Here is a 20,391-nt window from a genome sequence, read left to right as displayed (position 1 = left end):
AGTGATGTCATCTTCCAAAGGTGGCAATCCATATAAATCAAAATACTCCACACAACCTTCTTTAGGGAAGTAGACGGCTACTCAGTGGGTTCCTGGGAGATGACTGTTGTCCATGTTGATGACATAAGTTTGATGGTCTTGAGGTTTGCATTGAGGAAATTCATCTTTAGGACACACCACAGGATTCCAAGAAGCAGTGTACGAACTTTGGTTTGTAAGGTAAAAAAGTTCCCAGGTATCCATTTTTTGTTTTGTTCTTATTTTTTTTCACAGGTAATGATAAGTCATCAGTTCAATCCAGACTTTTTGCTTGAAAATCTCAGACAAGTAACTGTTTCTTTGTTTCGTCTCTGCACTCTGAGCCAAGAGAGCTTTGATGTGATGGATCTCTAGAGGAGAGGATTATGATCATGGAAGTCTTTATACCACTGATGCAACACAGCTTCTTCCGAGATGAGACAACAAAGATTCATCCAGATATTCATCCAGTTTTTCTTCTTGACTCATCATCAGACATTTATTGTGTTGAATTTGACTGGGATGATGATTTTATATCCACAGCAATCATTCTTGATCAGTTCCATAATTTCTTCTGCCAGGTGTTTGGGAAAACAGGAGACTAAATGTTGTTCTTGTTCTGGCCATCTGGATCTCATCACTATGTTCTCTTCATCTTTGCCTTGGGGTTCTATTTCCATGGTAACCTCCCATTCTATTTCCATAGATTCTTTACCATTCAAAATGGGATTACAGTCTTCCATAGCTTCTAATAGTCTAGAATGACATCTCTCAAACTGCTGATTTCTGTGGTATTATCAAATTCAGCATACAAAATGACATTCACCATCTCAGTTGGAGGTTCAGCAAACTGAAGTTCCACACAAATCTGGCCAGATTTTTTAGGGTAGAAATGTCCTTCATCGCTGCCTTGGTCTGGAGTGAAATCAAAAGCCCACAAAGCATACTCTCGTGCATAATACCATGACTTGTCTTGGTCCCTAACTGTCCGGTGGCTTCGTACAGGGACAAGTACAATCTCAAGTAATTCTTCTTCTTAAAATCAGGTTCAAAAAGTCTGGTACACAGAGTCTTGCCATCTTGACTTTGATCTATTTTACATGGCAGTGCTGTAAGTTGAAAGGATTTTTTCAGAAGGCTCCATTGAAGGCTTCATTCTTGACCGTACCAATGATTAAATATTTGGGTAACTGTCCTTGGAACAGACGATCTTTGATTATGGAATGATGGTGAGTGGAAATAATAATGTTTTCACTTCCATGCATCATATCGGATACTTGGCAGTCATTCTGCTCAAAGTGTAACTGATGTTGTTTCTCACTTGAGGTAACACTTCCACATGACGCAGGTAGAGTCTGGCTTCCTTGATTTTGGTTTTGTAATCAGGACCATCAAATGGAAAGCGGTACTGCTACAATTCAGTCTCAGGCAGAATTCCATTTCTTCAGCAAAAACTTCCCTTGCAACCACATCTCTAAATGCAAGCGATCCATCAGTTCTAAAATTTTGTAGGGTCCTATGATTTTTTTTTATCGCTCTTCAAATCCATCATTGTCTTTTGATAATGTGTCAAACTTGTCTGCGTCATCAGGTTCTAGATGTATCTAGATGTGTGCTCTTGGAATCTATTCCATATGTCAAGAGATTTTCCAGGTAGGCATGGTACGGGTAAGTATCTATGCTGCTGCTGACTAGTTTGTTATTCAAGTACATATCCACTGAGCTGAACAAGGAGTGCATGGAATTGTTGACAGGAGCTACTTTCTCGCTGTCATCTATAGCACCTCCATCCTTGTCTAAAATTTTGACTTTCAATTACAAGTAACTGCTGTTCACATCAATGTAATCTTTGGGATGTCCTTTAATTTCAAACTCGATGGTAGCTGCATCCAAAACAAAGAGGAGACAGGGTCTAATTCAACCCATTGGGATTCTTGCATTGTCATCATAGTGGGTGGCATGACAAATAGATCTAGTTACGACTTGGAACTGTACTCTTGGACCATTTTCTTTCTTTCTTTCTCTGTGTTTTTTAATAATCAAAGACGTTAAAGTCTCAGACAGTTCTCCATTTCTTAGTTTTTCTAGCTTTATGAGTGTCCTCTGAAGGGGTGTCTTCATTGTCTCTTTCTGCATTGTCCTGGCTGTGGCATCAGGGAAGCAGGAATAGCTGACTTGACAGTGTCTAGAGCATTTATAGGAGTTTCGTGTTGACCCAAAATGTCTTTGCTTGTTTGAAGCAAGACATTTTTACCTGCTCTTAAGAACGCTTCTTTAGGGTTTTGTTTTTGACATTTTGAGAAATTCTTTGCCTTGCATCAACGCAGCATCTTTCAAGGCATGCAATCCATGGGCCACCATTGGTTCAAAACAGGAGCCACTGAATGAAAGGCTGGTTTTAACATATCTTCTAAGCTATGTCCTTGCTGTCGATCGACGCCTTGGTACACAGGACACATGACTTACGAGTCATTAGAGAATCTTTTTCAAAAATGGAGTGGAATAACAAACCCATTGATTAACTCTTTCACTTCGACTGATGTGTATATCCGCTGCATAAATGTGCCTAGCCTCACCAGTGACTGATAAATCCGCTTGTAAACAGAGCAGTATTACTCCCAGTGACTGATATATCCACTTGCCTTTTATGCTTCCTATACCCTAGTGACGGATAGATCTGCTCTGTATGTTCATGTTACAATTGGTCTTATTGTTCAATATATGGAAGTAAAAGGACATTTAACCAATCAAAATAGAGTTGAACAAATGATTGTTCTTACTAAATGGGGGGGGTTTTCTTCAGATTTGGACCACATGTTTGTTAATACATGCATTTGTAGTTGACAGTAGAAACAATGGCATTTGCTTACGATAGTGATTCAGATTCCGAACTTTCAGGTTTTTCTGAGGATGAATTTGACCACATTGACTTAAGAAGCATTGGTAGTGACATTGATTGATCTTCTTTGTCAAGTCTGTCAGAAATTGAGACAGAATTCGATGATGAAGATGGCGACGTGTGGACAAGAGAGCCCCGTGCTCTGAAAGTCACTGAGTTTACGGAAACCGTCGGTCCAACTTTCATTTTGGATGAGGGGAAAAAAGAAATTGATTTTAAGAAATTTTTCTTTAAATTTTTTTCCCTGGCATTTATCAAAAGCATTGTTGCACAAACGAATGGATATGCAGCAATATGTATTGAAGAAAAGCCCGATTCACTCTGGCAACCCACGACAATGAATGAAATGCTGGTCTTTCTAGGAATATATTTGATTATGTCAATCCTGGCACTTCCAGAATATAACCTAACTTGGCGATCAGCATGGCCTTTCCAGATAATAAGTATTCCCACAATTATGACCAGAGTATGTTTTGAAAAGTTGTCAAAGTATTTTCATGTAAATGACACCAGGCAGAATCCTCCAAGACTCGAGCCCAGACATGACAAGTTGTGTCACGTAAGACCAGTTCTGGATGAAACTGCCAAAACATGTCTCGAAAATTACACTGGTCGTAAAGAGCAGAGTGTGGATGGAGGGATGATAGCATATGAAGGTAGATTATCCTTCAAGCAGTATTTGCCTGCGAAGCCAACCAAGTTTGGAATAAAAGTTAGGGAATGGGCAGACCCACACAATGGTTATGTGCACGAGTTTCGGGTGTATACAGGAAGAGAAGAGGGCCAGGCTGGACGCGCAAAAGAAGAGGGCCTTGGTGCACGTGTGGTAACTGATCTGATGGCGAAATTACATGGGAAATCGCATGTAGTTTACATGGACAATTTTTTCTCCAGTCCATCACTCTTTGAATCACTCAGGAAAGAAAAATGTATTGCCTCAGTACAGTGCGAGTGAATAGAAAAGGAATGGAAGAGGAAATAAAATCTGCCAAATTAAAGAACAGAGGCGACAGTGTCCTGATGACAAAAGGAAGCCTATGTGCTATAGCTTGGAAGGACAACAAAATTGTCCATTATTTCTCAACAAGTTGCAATCCAAGCGAGAGCAAGATGGTGCATAGGAGACAAAAAAAATGGAACCTTCCAGGAAGTGTCAGCTCCAATTGTCTCAGAACTCTATAACAAATGCATGTTTGGGGTTGACCTGCCAGACCAGAAAAGGATGCAGTACTCTACCTGCTGCAAAGCTACCAAATGGTGGAAATATCTGTTTTGGTTCTGCTTTGATGTTGCTTTAGTAAATGCATTAATAACTATGCAGGAGTCGCCCAACCACAAACTTGTCACCAAAAAGAATAAAGAAATCCGACAGAGACAACTTGATTTTAGAATTGCACTTGCGCAGAAGATGATAGGGACATTTTGAGGATCAAGAAAGAGAAAGGTCGTATTTGCAATTGATAACTGTGGAAATGCACATTGGCCCATACAAGCAGAGAAACCAGGGCGATGCAAAATGTGTACCAAAGAAAAAAGGCGGCATGAGGTGTCCATCATGTGCAAACAGTGTGATATCCGTCTGTGCATACAACATAACTGTTTCTCTAGATACCATGAGGAACTACTTAAGAAATATTAGAATACAGTGACTAGGCAACATTTTTAGTAATTACATGTATATATTTGATAAATAACTTTGTATAAAAACTCACATATAAATTTTAGTGTTTACAAACAGTGTTTTATGTTATATTCCTGGATTTTATATCATTCATGTGGATGTCAGCAGGATAAAATAATTAAACAGATATAAGGTAGTTATAGCTTTTATATATGCATGGTTTTAGTCTATAAATCAGCTTCTTATGCAGAAAATAACTAACACAGTTAGCCCATATCCCCACATCATCAGCTAAAAAAGTTATGATTTGGCTGCAGCAGCATTAGGCTCTGGTAGTCAGCCCACAAATCAGCTGCAATAGTGACCCCAGCAGCTAGACATATCAGTGAGCCACTACAGTAGCACTAGAAGTTAAAGAGTTAATGATTTGAATGATGCTGTGACTGAAATCTTTAGTTATTCGAAAAGAAAATGTAGACAAAACTTGATGAGCGCAGAATCACAAAAAAACATCTTTGTTCAGCAGACAAAGAACATGGCTGTATTGCTATGAATGAAACAATTGTATTTGTGTTTTGAGGTTATTAAAATCAACTACACTGTTCATCTATTTTGTCTGTGTTCACTGCTTCATGAGTAAATTAGCTGATGTATATTTTTCAAATAATACGCCTCTTGCATAACACTCTTTGTTTGAAATGTGTAAACGATGCCCATAGTCAAGGTCTGATTTATGCCAGTGTTTTACCCTTGTAATTTTTTGCTTTATGCCTGTAATATACGCCTGTACTTTGGTATGGTTTATATCTGTAATATACGCCAGTACTTTGATATGTTTTATGCCTGTGATTTACGCCTGTAATACACCTTATTACATTGGTTTATTTTTGAATACAGGCATACTAATTTAAATTATTCACCTCTGTATATCACTAAAGTACGCTAGTAATATGCCAGAGATATTCTAGTGTTACACTTTTCTCATCTTCTCATAAACCAAAGAGAACCCATATTTTAAGTGCAGAATATGCCTTTAGCATGCCTTTGATACATGCGTATGATTTTGTACAAAAAGTATGGGTGTATTACGCCTGTACAGGAGAAGTATAAGAGGCACCAGATATGCAGCTTTAATATAGACGATCAACAGCTTACGAGGTATAAACTCCCGGACTGCAACTTTATAAATTTTTTATTTGTAGATTTCAATTTTTGGATAGCTCCCTGGCATAATATCTTGGGGTTTTGGGGGGAGTATATAAATTCTTAACATATTTGTAATCGGGAGATCTTCCTCTATCACATGACAAATCTAAAAAAATTTTGATATATTTCTCTCATCCAGTAGAAATATTCCATCCATCAAATGGCTGAGCCTAACTCAATGAAACGCAAGCTTGAAGACACTGACCGAGGTCATAGCAAGTTTCAGGCTGATTGGATTAGTCTTCCCTGGCAATGTAGATGTATCCAAGTTAGGATCTTCACATGCTTTTCGTAAAATACACAGTAAAGACATTAAAGTGGTGGTGTCTAACATATATGAACTGGAGGAACACTTCAGGACAAAACTGCATGAAAGAAATTTTGAAATGAAGAAGAGTCAAAAGCTTCTTTGCTTAGCCAAAGCAGGAAGATGATAGTGTTATAAGTAAAAAGAATGAAATAAAGTTTCAGAAATGTAAATAATTATGTAAATATATGTCATAATAATTTGTGTATAGCATTTGTTGTTTTAAAACTGTTGATCTTATATAACATATGAATATTATTTTTTCGTGTAAGTTTTGTTTGGTCTTTGTACAGTTTTTATTGGTATGGCTTACAGGTTTTCATTTCAAAGGGTTGACACCTATGTAATACAAATATGAAATACAGGCATCTTTTTGTCTAGGAGTTTTGAAAATTCCAAAACAATACTGGCAAGAAAAGGTGTATTTTGAAACTTAGCAAACTTCAATTCACTAGTTAAGGCATAGTTTGGAACTTAGAAAATTGCAGTATGGTAGATGAGAAGTAATTTTGAACTTTGAAAATCTGCATGCTGTGGATGAAGTGTAAATAGGACTCTAACAAGAAACATCTTTATTTTATTCCAGTGTACTGAGAAGTCTCAAATGAATGACATTGCTAAATCTTTTTGTATATGCATGAATGTATTTAATAATGACATACAAAGACAATTGAATGCTGAAATGTATTGAAGCTATTAAATGTTTGAGTATCGAATCCTAAAATCATGTTCACCCTAATTTTAAATGGTAGTTCATTTATAACAAGGAATATTGGCCAGATTGACATTTCCCACTTTTGAACACATGCGTACTGTCCATCAGTGTTGAGTATGAAGGATACATTATCTTGTTTACTTAAAGGTCCAGCATTTTCAACAAATTTTTTATACAAATTTTCGTTATAGATATCTCCAATTTTACCACTCGCAGAATGTCTTTCAAACCTATGTTTAAGGGATTCAAAAAAGCCCCCTTGTGAAAAAAACCTCTTTAGCTGATCAATCACTGGCATTTCTAAAAAGTATGGAATTTTAATTTTCTCAAAGCTTTGAGCAGAAATCATTAGGACATTGGAGTTTTGTATTATCACTGAGACCACCTTGGCAAAAAGGGCAGTAATAGTGATATTTCATTGGGTTTTTCAAATTTCTGAAGAAGATTTTAAAACTCATTTATTGATTCTTCAGGAATGGCATCTGTGAAACACAGGTTTTCGTCTTCAGTACTGTCTATATCCTCAGTAAATAAATCTTCAAAACAATGATTTTCATCATCTGGGCTTAATGTCAAATCACAGTCTTTTTCTTCCTCAGTCTCTTGGTCTGTCTGTCCACATTGTTGCTTGAATTCCTGGCAGCAAGCATTTTCATAATTAAAAATTTTTCCTCTTCCTCATGAATTTCATCTTCAGCACACATACCTTGTACTGACTCACAACAGCTTGAATCATTTGGCATCTAATATAAGTTTTTAAAAATAGTTTTATTTGAAGCTGACAAAGAATTTGATTCCTGTAAAATTGTTTTAATTAGTGGTGTACCCAGTTTGAAGTAGTCTAGATTGCTTCATAGTAATTAATTTAAAAACCAAATGAAAGTTGTTCTGTTGTGATTGAAATCATGCATGTCCAAAAATAAACAAACATCCATGAAAAGATCAATTTACAAGACAGCCTTTCCAGCAACTCTATTTTTTTTTATTTTCCTTTCCTACCTGTTTATCATACTCTCTATTTGTTCCTACTTTTTTAATGAAGTGCTTGTTGTAAATAGATAAAGCATCCAGATATGTTTCACTGTGACTTTCCATTTGGTGAATGGAATATTTTGTCCCACATCTCCTTTTATAGCAATGTTGACAGTGTCAAAATAAGACTTGCTGATGGGCAAATGGTGACTATGTACAAATTCTTGGCAGAATCCACTTTGAAAGTTATGACATGCAGTAATGGAATGGAGGTGTGTCTCACCACGTTGTACTCCACCACATCGGAGTACACAAAGATCAAATTGAGTCCTTGGTTCAGTTCTGCTGGGGAATGAACCACTTTGCAAAACTTGGGTTGTCATAAACAATTGCTAATTTGCTTTTTTCCTCTACTTTCTTCCTCATCTCCATGTGCCCACCCAAAATCTCAAACAATTCACGACAAAATGTAATACCTATCACTTTGTCCTCCTGAAATTTCATCAGTAGGAGATGAGCTACTTTATGGTACTCGATTGTGACACTTGTTTTTTAATTTGTCCAAGGCTTTGCCAAATGCTGCCTTGAATCTGACAGCAACTGCATCCACCAAATGTTGGCTGCTAAAATAATAAGATATAGGTGTGACGTGAAACATCAGTACCCATTGCAGCATCTGTATGTTAAATTGTTTTTTTTATCAAGTATTGTTGAAATTACTCATTAAAGATTTCGACCTCAAAACTGTTTTGATTTTCAACAATATTTTTGATTTGTGTAGGGTGAATGATTTCAACTAAAGCCACTTCCCAATAGGCTTCGTAATCCAAATGGATGGCCAGAGGTAATTTGGCCATGAAACAGCATATGGTGTTGTTGGGAAACACCTCCATGGAACTGTCACTGGGTAATGTTAAGTAAAATTGGTTGTTGTTTTTCATAATTCCAGGAGGCTCTGAGTGGCTGAGTGGTCTAAATCGCTCACTGTTCCGGATCACTGCCATCTCACCTCTGTTTGCGTGGGTTCGAGTCCAAGGCTCGGCTAGCATGGGTACGTGAGAAAGCCTGCCAGTAGCTTCGCGTGGGTCGGTGGTTCTTCCCTGGGATTTCCAGGGTTCCTCCTCCACCAGTTATACTGGCCGCCATGTATAGCCTATCTTGTGCTGAAAAATGGCGTTAAACCCTAGAACAACAAAAACAACAACATCATAATTCCAGAGTTCTGCTGTCCAAGGGGCACAAGACTCCTGTTCTTCCTGTTAGAGGAATATTTCACGGAAGGATTGGGAAGAAGGTAACCAATACATTCTAGGTACATGTTCTCCACATCACACTCACAAGAGTTGCTTTTGTAGATCTTGCAGAGAAGAACTCAGTGAAGGAGCGGTCACTGCGTTGGTAGTGGTTGAGGCTGTGTTGAAGGGCATAAGGGTCACTTCTTTTTATAATCGATGACTTGCAAAGCGTTGATCCAAGAGTCAAAACTGGGAGGATATCCTTTCCAATGCTCTTTGACAAGGCATTTTCCCACTTTTCGTGTTCTTTGTTCAAGAATGCTTCTGATGTCTTACACTTTGTCTTCTTTTTTGGTCACACGTTGTAACTCGGGCAAGTAAAACGTTCCTTTTAACACTTCCCCGTTCATGTATTTCAATTTATAGATGACAGGATGATGGCATCACACTCATCCAGTGACACAAAACAATTCAGTGGTCCAGTTGGGTAAGTAACCTTTGTCAAAAGTGCATTTGGTTTTGCCAATGTTCACCCAGTCTCCTGCTGCCAACACTCAACTTTTCTTGGGGACAGCCACCGTCAAGGATGTACCAAACAGGTGCTCAAAAACTGTCACATCATTGTTGGGAGTCATGTCTTGGGGGGCACATCAGATGCTTCGATAGTAAGATTGGTTGTACACTTAAACCAAGTGTGGTAAGACTTTGATGTACTTGAGAATGTGTTGATACGTAAAATATTTCCACATGTGTTCTTTCAAGGTGCACTGAAACGTTCCACAATGCTGGCTTTGCTCAGAAATTTGGTGTCTTTGTTGGCTTGCCATCAAAGAGGGTGACAACCGTTATGTTTCAACACCATTTTCTTAGGGCTCGCATCATTTCGCTGCTTGATTTGGAAGTCAGTGGCATGACCAGGCAAAACAAATATTTATGGCCACGATTGTAGGAAGATAAATTAGAGACATTGGCTAAATTGGTTTGCCATTGATAATCGATGCCCTCCACTCAGGTGCAACTTGTGGAAATTTTAGTTGAATGGGTGTGTGGCTTGTTATTGTAACCATCATTGCACTTGAGGTAAATAGACTTTTCAGACGGGTTTTGGCAGCACGAAACAATTTCTGAACTCCTCCATAACCTGCAGGATGGGCTGGATCATAGTAAATGCTGGTTAACACCTTCTCCATTTTTTAATAAGTCACCCACTCTTCACTGATGCTACTTTGGATGGGGGAAATGGTAGTTTGGAAACAGCTTTACATGTCTGATGTGCCACAGGAGTAGAAGTCGAGGGTAGTGATGGTGGTGGGGTGGTAATGGGATGGCTTTGGTCTTTTCTTTTTTCACATCTGGCTTCCCTTCTTTCTTTTTGACTTCTGTCAAAGGAGGAGCGGACGTCATCGTTTTAACACAAGTTTTAAGTTCTTCTCATTGGGGAGTGGGGAAAGGGTTCAACAAGGACTCTGCAATCTTACTAGGAATGGGAGCTGCTGGTGTTGTTTGAAAGACTTTGCGTACCTCTTCTTTCTCAGGCATTCATGGGGCTGCATCTGTCTTGACCACTGGCGGTAGTGGTGGCGGTGTTGAACTTTTCTTTAGAGTCTTAAACTCTTTCTGAGTTCGCAGAGCTGTTTCGTCTAAAGCTTTCAGGTGAAAGAGTAGCAGTCGTTGCAATAATTGACTGTACTTTTGTGATTTTTCTGTTTAGGACAAATCATTGTGATCTATCAACGATTGCAGTTTGTGTTGTAACTGGGACATCATAGACAAATGAGGATTGGAAGGCAAATGTGGGGTCCGTTGTTCTTGCCAGCGATGGTATTCCATCCATTGTTCGTAAGGCACTAAAGCCAGTTTTCATCCTTCCATTCCATTTCAATGGTCACATCTGAGTCTGAGATCTTTGTACTCTAGAGGTCTCTTTTATCTTCCTGGAAGCATGGGTAAAACACTTACTAGGAGCCCCAACATGGGTCCTACTAGTCCTTTGACAAGAGTTCCTTAATGTGGGTAAAAATCCTCTTTTTCTTTTGATGGATGGGTATTTTCTTTTGAACCATTTGGTGAAGAATGTATCGATGTTTGGCTAAGCATTTTTTTCTGCTATTTAGACAAAGATATCTTGCATTTCAAGACATTCAAACAACATTCGTACATGGTGTCTTTGGAGCTGTTTGAATGAGTTGTTTTCGCATGTGTGGAGAAGCTTTGGACAGAATGGACAGCATGTCCCCATGTTTGACTAAACGAGGAGGCAGTCCTTTCCTTTTCTTTCCTTTGGGGAATGAAGAAGGGTGTTTTCTGGGGGTTGACATCTTTCTTGGCTCCGGGGCACACACCAAAAATACTGACGTTGATGACTTGACACACACCCTTTTATCTTTTTTGAGACTATTGCTTTGTCAAAAAGGTGACAATGTGTTTTCCAAAATCACCAAAGAATCCTCCCCTTTGGTTGCTCCTCTTTTTCTTTGGATGACTGTGTCTTTTCTGGGGGTGATGATGCTTGGCTAAGCACTTTTTCGGATGATAAGACTGTCTTTTTCTTTTTCCTTTTCCTTTTTAGACAGGAGAATGATGATAGTGACGGTGTGCACTTCTTTGATGACACAGCTTTGGGGTGATCAGGAGCACATAAAAATACACTGAAGAGTTCCTAAACACGCATCCTTTTATCTTTCTTTGTTAAAAGTTTTTGTTCAATTTGATTAACCATATGTTCTATGTCAAAAAATCCTCCCCTTTGCTGGCTGCTCCTTTTCTTTGGACAATAGGGTCTTTTCTGGGGATGACATTGATGCTTGGCTAAGCGTTTTTGTTTTGGATGATGGGACTGTCCTTTTCTTTTTCCTTTTCCTTTTTGGACAGGAGAATGAGGATGGTGACACTGAAGAGTTCCTAACACATGTCCTTTTATCTTTTTTTGTTAAAAGATTTTGTTCAAGGTTTTGTTTAAATTGATTAACCATATGTTCAATGCCAAAAAATCCTTTTTTCAAAGGATATATCCCTCCGTGCTCCATGAACAGTTCTCAAAATTTTCCACAACGCCTTAAAATGTCCACATCGGAACAACAATACTTTAACATTTCTTCCCAAAAAGTCGAAGGGGTCTGAGGCCTGAGTCTGGTACTAAGCATAGAAAGCTTCCCCTTGTTCAGTACGCATGTTGCTGGGGTCGTAGTAGTGAGCCTCAGGCAAATGGGGTAGAATGTCATGTTGATTGGCTTGGTATTGAAAAAGTGTGGAAAATAACCTTTGGCTATTTCTGTCATTCCAAACCTTTTAGGCATTCGACTCAAAGGCATGGCCAAGTAACTCATCAAATCTTTAAATTGCACTTGTCCCACTTGCATGGATTTGATTTTGGCTCTGTTCAAAGACACTTTAGGATGTTTGGTACTTTGTTTGTTCTCTATATCTGAGAAGAAATTTACCATTGTATCCCATGAAATTGTGAGCCATCACCGTGGCATGACGATGGCAATCTTCGTAACATTTAATGTCCTCTTGGCTCCACATCTAGTTGATGGGGTCTAAAATCAGCCAACGTGTTCAGTCCCCAAAAGATTTGTTCACATCTTCCAGGAATGACTAAAGATAGGTTCTTGGATGAACTGCTCGCATGCGTGATGAGCTACACAGAAATTAGGAATGTGAATGCCAGTCTCCTGCATGCATTCAGAATTGAAAAAGATGAAATTGCCTTTCTTATGGTCATATTCCTGCTCCTGTTTGGAGTGGTATTTTTTAATGTAGCATTCGTGTTCTAAGTCCACAATTTGGCAACAAATGTGACATCATTTCTTTCCTCAACAAACATATAACTTGGCACTATTGGTCTGTATGCCTTGTTCACAAGTAGGGCACAATCTCAGCAGTTGACAAGCACTTTTCTTCTGTGAACCTTGCGTCTTTAGATGTTGGTAATAGGCAGGACTGACAAAAGTGACAAAAGTGCACTGACAAGCAGGGCTATGCATTCGTTCTTGTCCTTCGTCCAGACAGGGTTGAGAGGCCAAACATCCCTCACATTTCGATCCACAATGCATGTGCTGCTCTTGATTGTTTTAACCATAGTCACATTTTTCACAATAATAACTGTATCCCAGGAATGAGGTGATACTGGTGATGGCATTGAAGTGTTCATCATGATAAAAGACATGAATGTATTTTCTGTCTTTGAAATCTTTGCCTCGAAACAACAGAGGTCCACGCACTTTTAAAGGGTGCACTTTCAAGGTGTAGCATGGAGCCAAGGGTGTCTTGCAATTTTTGCATTTCAGGAATGCCACAGGATGTGTCTTTGGATAGCCCTGCTTGCTGTAACAGGAGTTCTGCTACTCTTTGTTGTTTGGCTTGGTCCGATTGTTGAATAGTTTCATTCTTGCCGGCATATGTTCGTCCTACAATGAAGACACTGGCTAAACACATCTGGTCTTGAGTGTTGTTAACTTGGATGAGACTCTTTTTGGCTCTGTGATGGTCATCCATCAATAACACATTTTTTCATTCTATCCCTTGGGGAAGAGAAACTTGGGTCATAAACAGTGTCAATTTTCCATCGGTGATGTGAAACTTGTCATTGGATTGTTGCAGGTGTTGAATCTTGTCAATGACTTTGGAAGGTGTCAGTTCTGTTGGCTGCTAAACTCAATCCAAACAGGAGACTTCAAACTGTCGTGAATGGAAAGTCTCAAGCAATTGCCTTCTTTGGCTTCACATGCAATGCTGTTTCAGTGTGGTTAACAAAGAATCCCACATCTTGGTGATGAACCCCTCTGCTTTCTTACCGGTACTTCAGACTTGAAATCTTTAAACTTACTGTGTAAGCCGTAGTTCTAAATTTTCTAGAGGAGTTAATGGTGGACTTTTGTTGGGTGTAGACTCTCTGGGTCTGGATTCTGGCTCACTCATGTCATCTTCAAAATCACTGGCATGAATTTGAGCCAAGACTTCGGCTACTGTGCAAGGCGATAAATCACATTTCTGCCTCTTACTTTCTTCTCCTTTCATCATGAAATGATGCAATCATTTCATCTTGACTACTAAAAGTCAGATGACTACATTTTAAATGCCATGGTCCCCTATATCCATGTCAGACCAGTGTCTTCACTATATAAAGAGTCAGTGTCGTCCCTTCCAGTATTCATTGCACTCTCAAACCAACCAGAATGATGGAAGAGCCCACACAGATCAAACTTCTGATTAGAGCTTTGCGAGGTGTTATACGAAAGTTTTCTTCAGACATGACAACGGACTATTCCCCCTCCTCTCAAGATAAAAGTAAAGATGCTTGCTATATCTGTAAGAAGAAGGGCATTGGGCTACAGAGTGTCCAGACTGTCAAAAAAGCAAGACCGGTGTCAGAAGAGATAAAAGTCAAGATACCTGTTATCATTGTCAAGAGGAAGGACAATGGTCTTCAGGATGCCCTAAAAGACAACAGGAGCAAGAGGACAAGAAGGGTTCAGAACAGGAAGAAGAGGTACCTTCCCAAAATGAAGAACCCAGACATGTCCAGAAAGAAAAGAAAAAAAGAAGAAAAGAAGACGATAAAGTGAGGAAAAAGGAGGAAAAACCTGTGAAAGTGAAGAAATTCAAAAAACAGAGTAAATAAAACATTCAAAGAAGTCTATGAACTTTTAAAAGTGTTGTGTTGTGAATTGGATTATAAACTTTGTACCAGAATAGATCAGACAGAAAACATAAGTGTCTCTTGATTTTATAATCATAATAGGAACCTACACTCACGCACTCACTCACACATGTACATCATGGCAAAGAAAGGGATTTTGAGTTTTAATCGATTTTCGCAAAATGAATGCTATCTCTTTTCAAGAGAGGTGAGTGGCCCTGAAAAGGACAGAGAAGCAATCAGCTTTCACTGCCGTAAGCCTATGCCATGGCCAAGGCCTGCTTCTGGACTAGCATGTGTTGATGATGATTTGGTAAAAATCATTAGGCTGGTATCTAAGGTGTAGTAACAAGGTTGGGCAGTTTGGCTCTGGAAGGTCTTTTTCTCCTGGGTCGTAATAAAGAAGTCTGATACATTTGTTTCAGACTCTTTAACTCTCCCAAAATGTCCAAGAGTACTGTCACTGTTTGACTTTCACTGTCATCCTCCTCTAGACTTTGTTTCTTCTCTGCTGCTGCTTCTTATTCCTGTAGTTTCCTTCTTCTTGCCTCTACTTCTGGCTGTTTCTGTTGAAGGAGGAAAACATGTTCTGCTTCTTTCTGCTGCTGTAAAACTTTCTCCAATTCTTCTTTCTGTCTTTGTTTAAAATCCTCAATGTGTGGTAAAGAAGGAGAAGGTGGTGAAGGTGCTGGTACCCGAACAAATTCTTGTGAATAGAGAAAATCCACTAAATGCCAATTAAAAGCGGTCTCTTCTGGAAGTAAGACTGTGTTGACTTTGGTAGCCACTAATATGCCATCACTTCTTGTCTCCACAGCCAGTCACCCCAATTCATTGTCTTCTTAGTTTCTGTCATGTTTGAAAACTTTGTTGCATTGATTCACTGCACACAGACACTAGCGCATCTATATAGGAAATGTGACAGCACAGACAGCTCTCTTTGGAAGACAGACTCTGCACTGTGACTGAATTTTATAATGTGTATTGGGATTGGTGAAAAACTCAATCAGTTTCAATCTTCTCTTCCACTATAAATAAAAATAATAGCAGTTCACTACATTCCCTTCACCTCTTCTCATCACAAGATGTGGACTAACGTTGAATCATCTACCCTTTTATCGTCGATGCTGTTCCGTACAGACTTACCTATGTATGTCAGATCATCATAGACAATCATCCAGATCACCGATATGAGCATTTGGAAAAGAAAAATCTATGTAGAGAGACAAGGCTGTCTGAAGAGAGTCCTCATCTACGATCCAAAAGTCAGAAGAAGTTTGAGGAAGAGAATAAAACCCATGCGATGCCCTCAGTATTAACAGAATGATGTTAACAAAACAAAAATAAATGCCCTTTTCAAAGCCACTCATGTGCCTTGAAAAGATATTTATTCTCTTTGCCATATATGTGTGTTTGTGTGTCATTGTCTATATCTCCTGTATTTGTCACTCCCTAGAATAGTGTGTATTCAGATCAGCCCCTTACTACATTGTTACCAATCTTCACTACCTTGATGTTACCTCACCTGTTCCATTCCTATTATCCCTATACAACCCCCCTTTCCCTTGATGCTACAGGCCCAATATTCCCCATGCTAAATTTCCCTTGATGCTAATTGTGCCCAGGGGGGCCTGAAAAATCTTGACACTAAACGTGCCAATGACGATTTTGACTATTACTACTATCATTCAACAGATACCAGTAAGGCACGTATATACTTTGTCTATGTCCAGGCATGAAAAGAATATCACCAGTTATTATGGTAAATGAAAAAATACTCTTTGATAATAAAATAAATTGAATTCTTGAACAATAACTTTTAGTTGGTAATATGATTTTAATTTTATTTAAGCATAGTGGGCTGTTAAATTCTAATGGATGCTAATGGAAGAATCTTGTAGTTGAGTTGTTTTGGGAGGAATTTCAGAAATTATTCTAAAGTTAAGGTCTATATCAGATACTTATTATGTCTATGAATCTCTCATTAGATTTGCTCCTGATCCAAAAAAACCTATTGGTGGAAATATCATTGCTCATGCATCAACAACAAGACTCAGTCTTCGCAAAGGCAGAGGGGACACAAGAATAGTAAAAATTTATGACAGGTAGAATCTGTTATGTAATTTTCAACAATTTCAGTAAGATGTAGGTGCTTGACTGTTTACTAGGAAAGTGTAAATCAGCATCTAAACAGGAAAGCTAGAATATGAAGAAAAAATATGTTACACAAATGCATGCTCATTATATAAACTGTTTTCAATTTTATATAATCAAGAGGTATGTTTTTAACAAAGTGTTGGACCCTATTATAATCCTAGAGATTCACAAAAGTAAATGTACTGTAGTGGCTTCATCAGCCTATATTGCTTTTCATTCTTGTACCATTTAAAGTTTGACCTTTTTGGATTAAGGTTATTTGAAGCCCTCCAGAATATCACTGGATATACTAAAATGATTGAATCTGTTTTCAAGTGTTCATGAAGCTTTGGCAAAAGTTTACTGACCTAAGGGAACAAGAAAATCCTTAAAATTTCATGCATGTACCAGTAAATTTATTGCAGATAATTAGTTGCTCCTTGTTTTGATTAAGATTGATGATTTTATTTTCTGCCTTTATTGAATATTTAAAAATACTCTCTGTGCATTTAATATTATATTTTTCTTTCTTAACAGCCCTGATCTTCCTGAGAGTGAAGCAACATTTGCAATCACACTTGGTGGCATAGCTGATGCCAAAGAATAGTCATGCTGGCCTAATTACAATTCAATAGTTTCAATGTATTATGAAAAACAAGGAAACCTACATGTAACAAGTTAAATTATTGTCCCTACAAATTACCTATTAATGGAACAAACAACGGTACATTTATGTTTCATTGATCATGTATAAATCTCACACCTCAAATAATTGCCATTTCCTTACAATCTGAAGATTATTAAAGCACAGTAACCAAAGAACAGTTTTTAGCTCAAGTGGTCATAGACCAGAGGAGTTTAAGGAATGTGTTCTTCTCCATCGTCTCTCATCAGTGATCTTTCTGACCAGTAGTGCAAGTTTGTTATCACTTCTCCTCCTAAACAACTTAGAGGATTATTGACATGTAACTTTATACTCACTTTCATCGCATGGTAAGGTTGGTTCTAAATTACCGGTACATTGGTGCCACTTGGACATCCAGGATGGCCACCACAGAGGCCATCATAACAATAATGTAATCCATACTACTTCTGGATGGATGATCATGTTTAACATATGGTTTCCACTAAAAGACCTATTATAATATCCAGTTGATCCAAAAAGATATGGCGCCAATCTTAAGTATGGTACGGTTAGTATGACAGCCATCTTGTAATTATTGTTATTGATACTCCTCCTAATCAGAAAGTCATATCAACATGGGTTTTGCAGAAGACTTCTTATACTGTGTAGTTGGTCTCAAATAGACATCCACTAAGACTGACACAGCAGCCGTTTTGAAAATCTTGTTATTTTTACTCCCCTTGAATGGAAAATCATATCAAGATGAGGTTTTCACTGACAAATTTCATGTGATATCTACTTGATCCTAAATGAAAAATGCAGATGTGACATCCATTATATGTCATGGCAGCCATCTCGAAAATCATCTTATCACTACTCTTTCAATAAATGATTTGTACAGGAAGACTTGTGATGTCTGGTTTGTCCCAAATGAAAATTGTGCTGATCTGACCTAAAGCATGTCCACCACAGAAGCATTCTTAAAAATCTTATCACTGCTCAATTTATGGTCAAGTTGACATTAGGCTTTCACAGAAAGAATTTTTATGATATCTAGTTGGTCATAACTGAAAATGGTTCCAGCATAAAACTCATTATGGTCACCCAGCCATCTTAAAATTCTTATCCCAATTCATCCTAAAAAGAAAATCTTACTGACTTCTTATGGTATCTAGTTTTGCCTATATAAAAATGATGCTAATCTGACATCTTATATGACCATTATTGTGGCAATCTTGAATATGCTGTTATCACTTCTGAGTGGATGGTCACATTCACATGGAGTTTTCACCAAAAGACTATAATGATGTCTTATTGGCTACCAAATAGAAAATGTGTCAGTCTTGAATCCCGTTTGTCTACCACAGTGGCTAATTTGAAAATCATGTTATTTTGCTCAGAAATATCAGATGTTTTTAACATTTCGCAGTTAAAAAGAAATTGTATTTTCTTGAATTTCTGGAAAGTCATTTTGGTCAGTAGAGGATCATTTCCTTCAATGAATTTTTATTTAATTATTTAACACAAGTTCTCTTTTAAGTTGCAAATTCATATATCAAAACTATTTGCATTATCTACAATTATATTGATGCTTAGTTAGATGGCTTTAGAAAATGAATCTCCAGTATGCATGTTAGATGCATGTTTCTGTGACAACTACTATTTTACTGCAAAACCTTTGTTTCTGTAAAGAAGCATTTTGTTGAGTTTTAATATTTTTATTTATTTTATTGTTTTGTTGATGAATATTTTTTATTGCAATAAAGACTTGTTTCATCAATGCAAATATATATTTTTGTCCATTGCTAAGAAACTGTTTCATTGTACCAGTAAGTAAAAGAAGCTTTCATACTTAAAAAGAATTCAGAACAGTTAGAACAAAATCCAGCACAAAATATGTTTAGAAAATCAAGATTTAGTTCCAAATAGATCTTTGTAATTTCTAAATTTTTAACTCAACCTTGATCATACTTAAAATTATTATTTATGTGAATTAAAGGAATGTATATTTTAAGTTCGGTATCAGCAATGACTATGAACTTGATGTCAGATAACGAAAATAAATTTTAGTCCCACTAAATCAATTCTTTTTAGCAGAAATAAAGCAAAATATGTCCAGAGGACATAAGAGTTATAACAACTTTAGTATGAATGAGGATAACATGGTTTAAGATGCAAACTTGATTGAGAAGGGGCCATAACTTGTCGTAATTTTGATCAAACATATCAGTGAAAATTGACCTTGATTTGGATATTGATGTTAAGTCCAATATCATTTGGCCCAAATACAAAAAGAATAGATAGATATGGGAACAGTATGTGTGTGCCTCCCATGATAGGGGGCATTATTCTTGAGACAAATGGCCAATCCCAAGTTTTAGCATATGCATAAGTTCTTGGTGCCTCAAACAAGATTAGAGGTCTTGGGATGTCTCTTCTGTCTCAGAAATCAGTTCATGCCAATATCTGGGCCTTTAAAAGTATGTCATGTTTTGTTGTGCAGTTGATGTAAGATGTTATTTTCAAGCACATTGTAACAAGGATTTATTACTGAATTGAAATAATATGCAGAATGTTGTAAACAACATGTTTTTTTTTTATAGTTCAGTAAACAGTAATTGATATTACCTTTTTCATATAGAAGTATTAAATTTCTTGTTTTATCTGACATCAGTTTTATATTTCAAAATTGTGATATGTGTTAGTTTACATAAGAATAAGTTGTTTTCTCTCTTTTCTGAAACAGTAAATGAACAGCTAACATATGGAGATGTAGTGACCCATTGGTTTGCATACTAGACTCACAATCTGATTGATGTGAGTACCAATTCTTATGATTATGTTGTTGTTACATGTTTAGGCTCGAATAAACAGTAACACAGAAAGAGTGAAAACAACAAGCTTTTTAAAATTTAACAAATAATTTATTTCCCTGGAAAAATTCTGTAAAAATAAAAAAAAGGAGAAGAACTTACGATTTCAAGAATCAAATAAATAAAATAATCTAAGAATAATC

At 37.4% G+C, this 20,391-nt stretch overlaps 1 protein-coding gene across 2 annotated transcripts in view; it reads left to right on the top strand.

Moving 5' to 3' along the window:
• The window catches only part of LOC149803374 (meiotic recombination protein DMC1 homolog), a 78,892-nt gene extending 59,761 nt beyond the window's left edge, over nucleotides 1-19,131 (top strand). For both annotated transcript variants that reach the window (XM_089953090.1, XM_089953091.1), the window contains exons 12-13: nucleotides 16,603-16,719; nucleotides 17,288-19,131. In XM_089953090.1, coding sequence (XP_089809216.1) covers nucleotides 16,603-16,719; nucleotides 17,288-17,357 — 187 coding nt within the window. In that variant the 3' untranslated portion in view covers nucleotides 17,358-19,131. The remainder of the gene's footprint in view (nucleotides 1-16,602; nucleotides 16,720-17,287) is intronic.
• The last annotated feature ends 1,260 nt before the right edge of the window (nucleotides 19,132-20,391 follow it).

The sequence above is a fragment of the Sinohyriopsis cumingii genome, chromosome 3, assembly GCF_028554795.1.
Source record: "Sinohyriopsis cumingii isolate HCF-2022 chromosome 3, ASM2855479v2, whole genome shotgun sequence".
In the NCBI taxonomy this organism is placed as follows: Eukaryota; Metazoa; Mollusca; class Bivalvia; order Unionida; family Unionidae; genus Sinohyriopsis; species Sinohyriopsis cumingii.
Note: the sequence above shows the minus strand (reverse complement) of the source record. Positions and strands in the feature narration are given on the sequence as shown.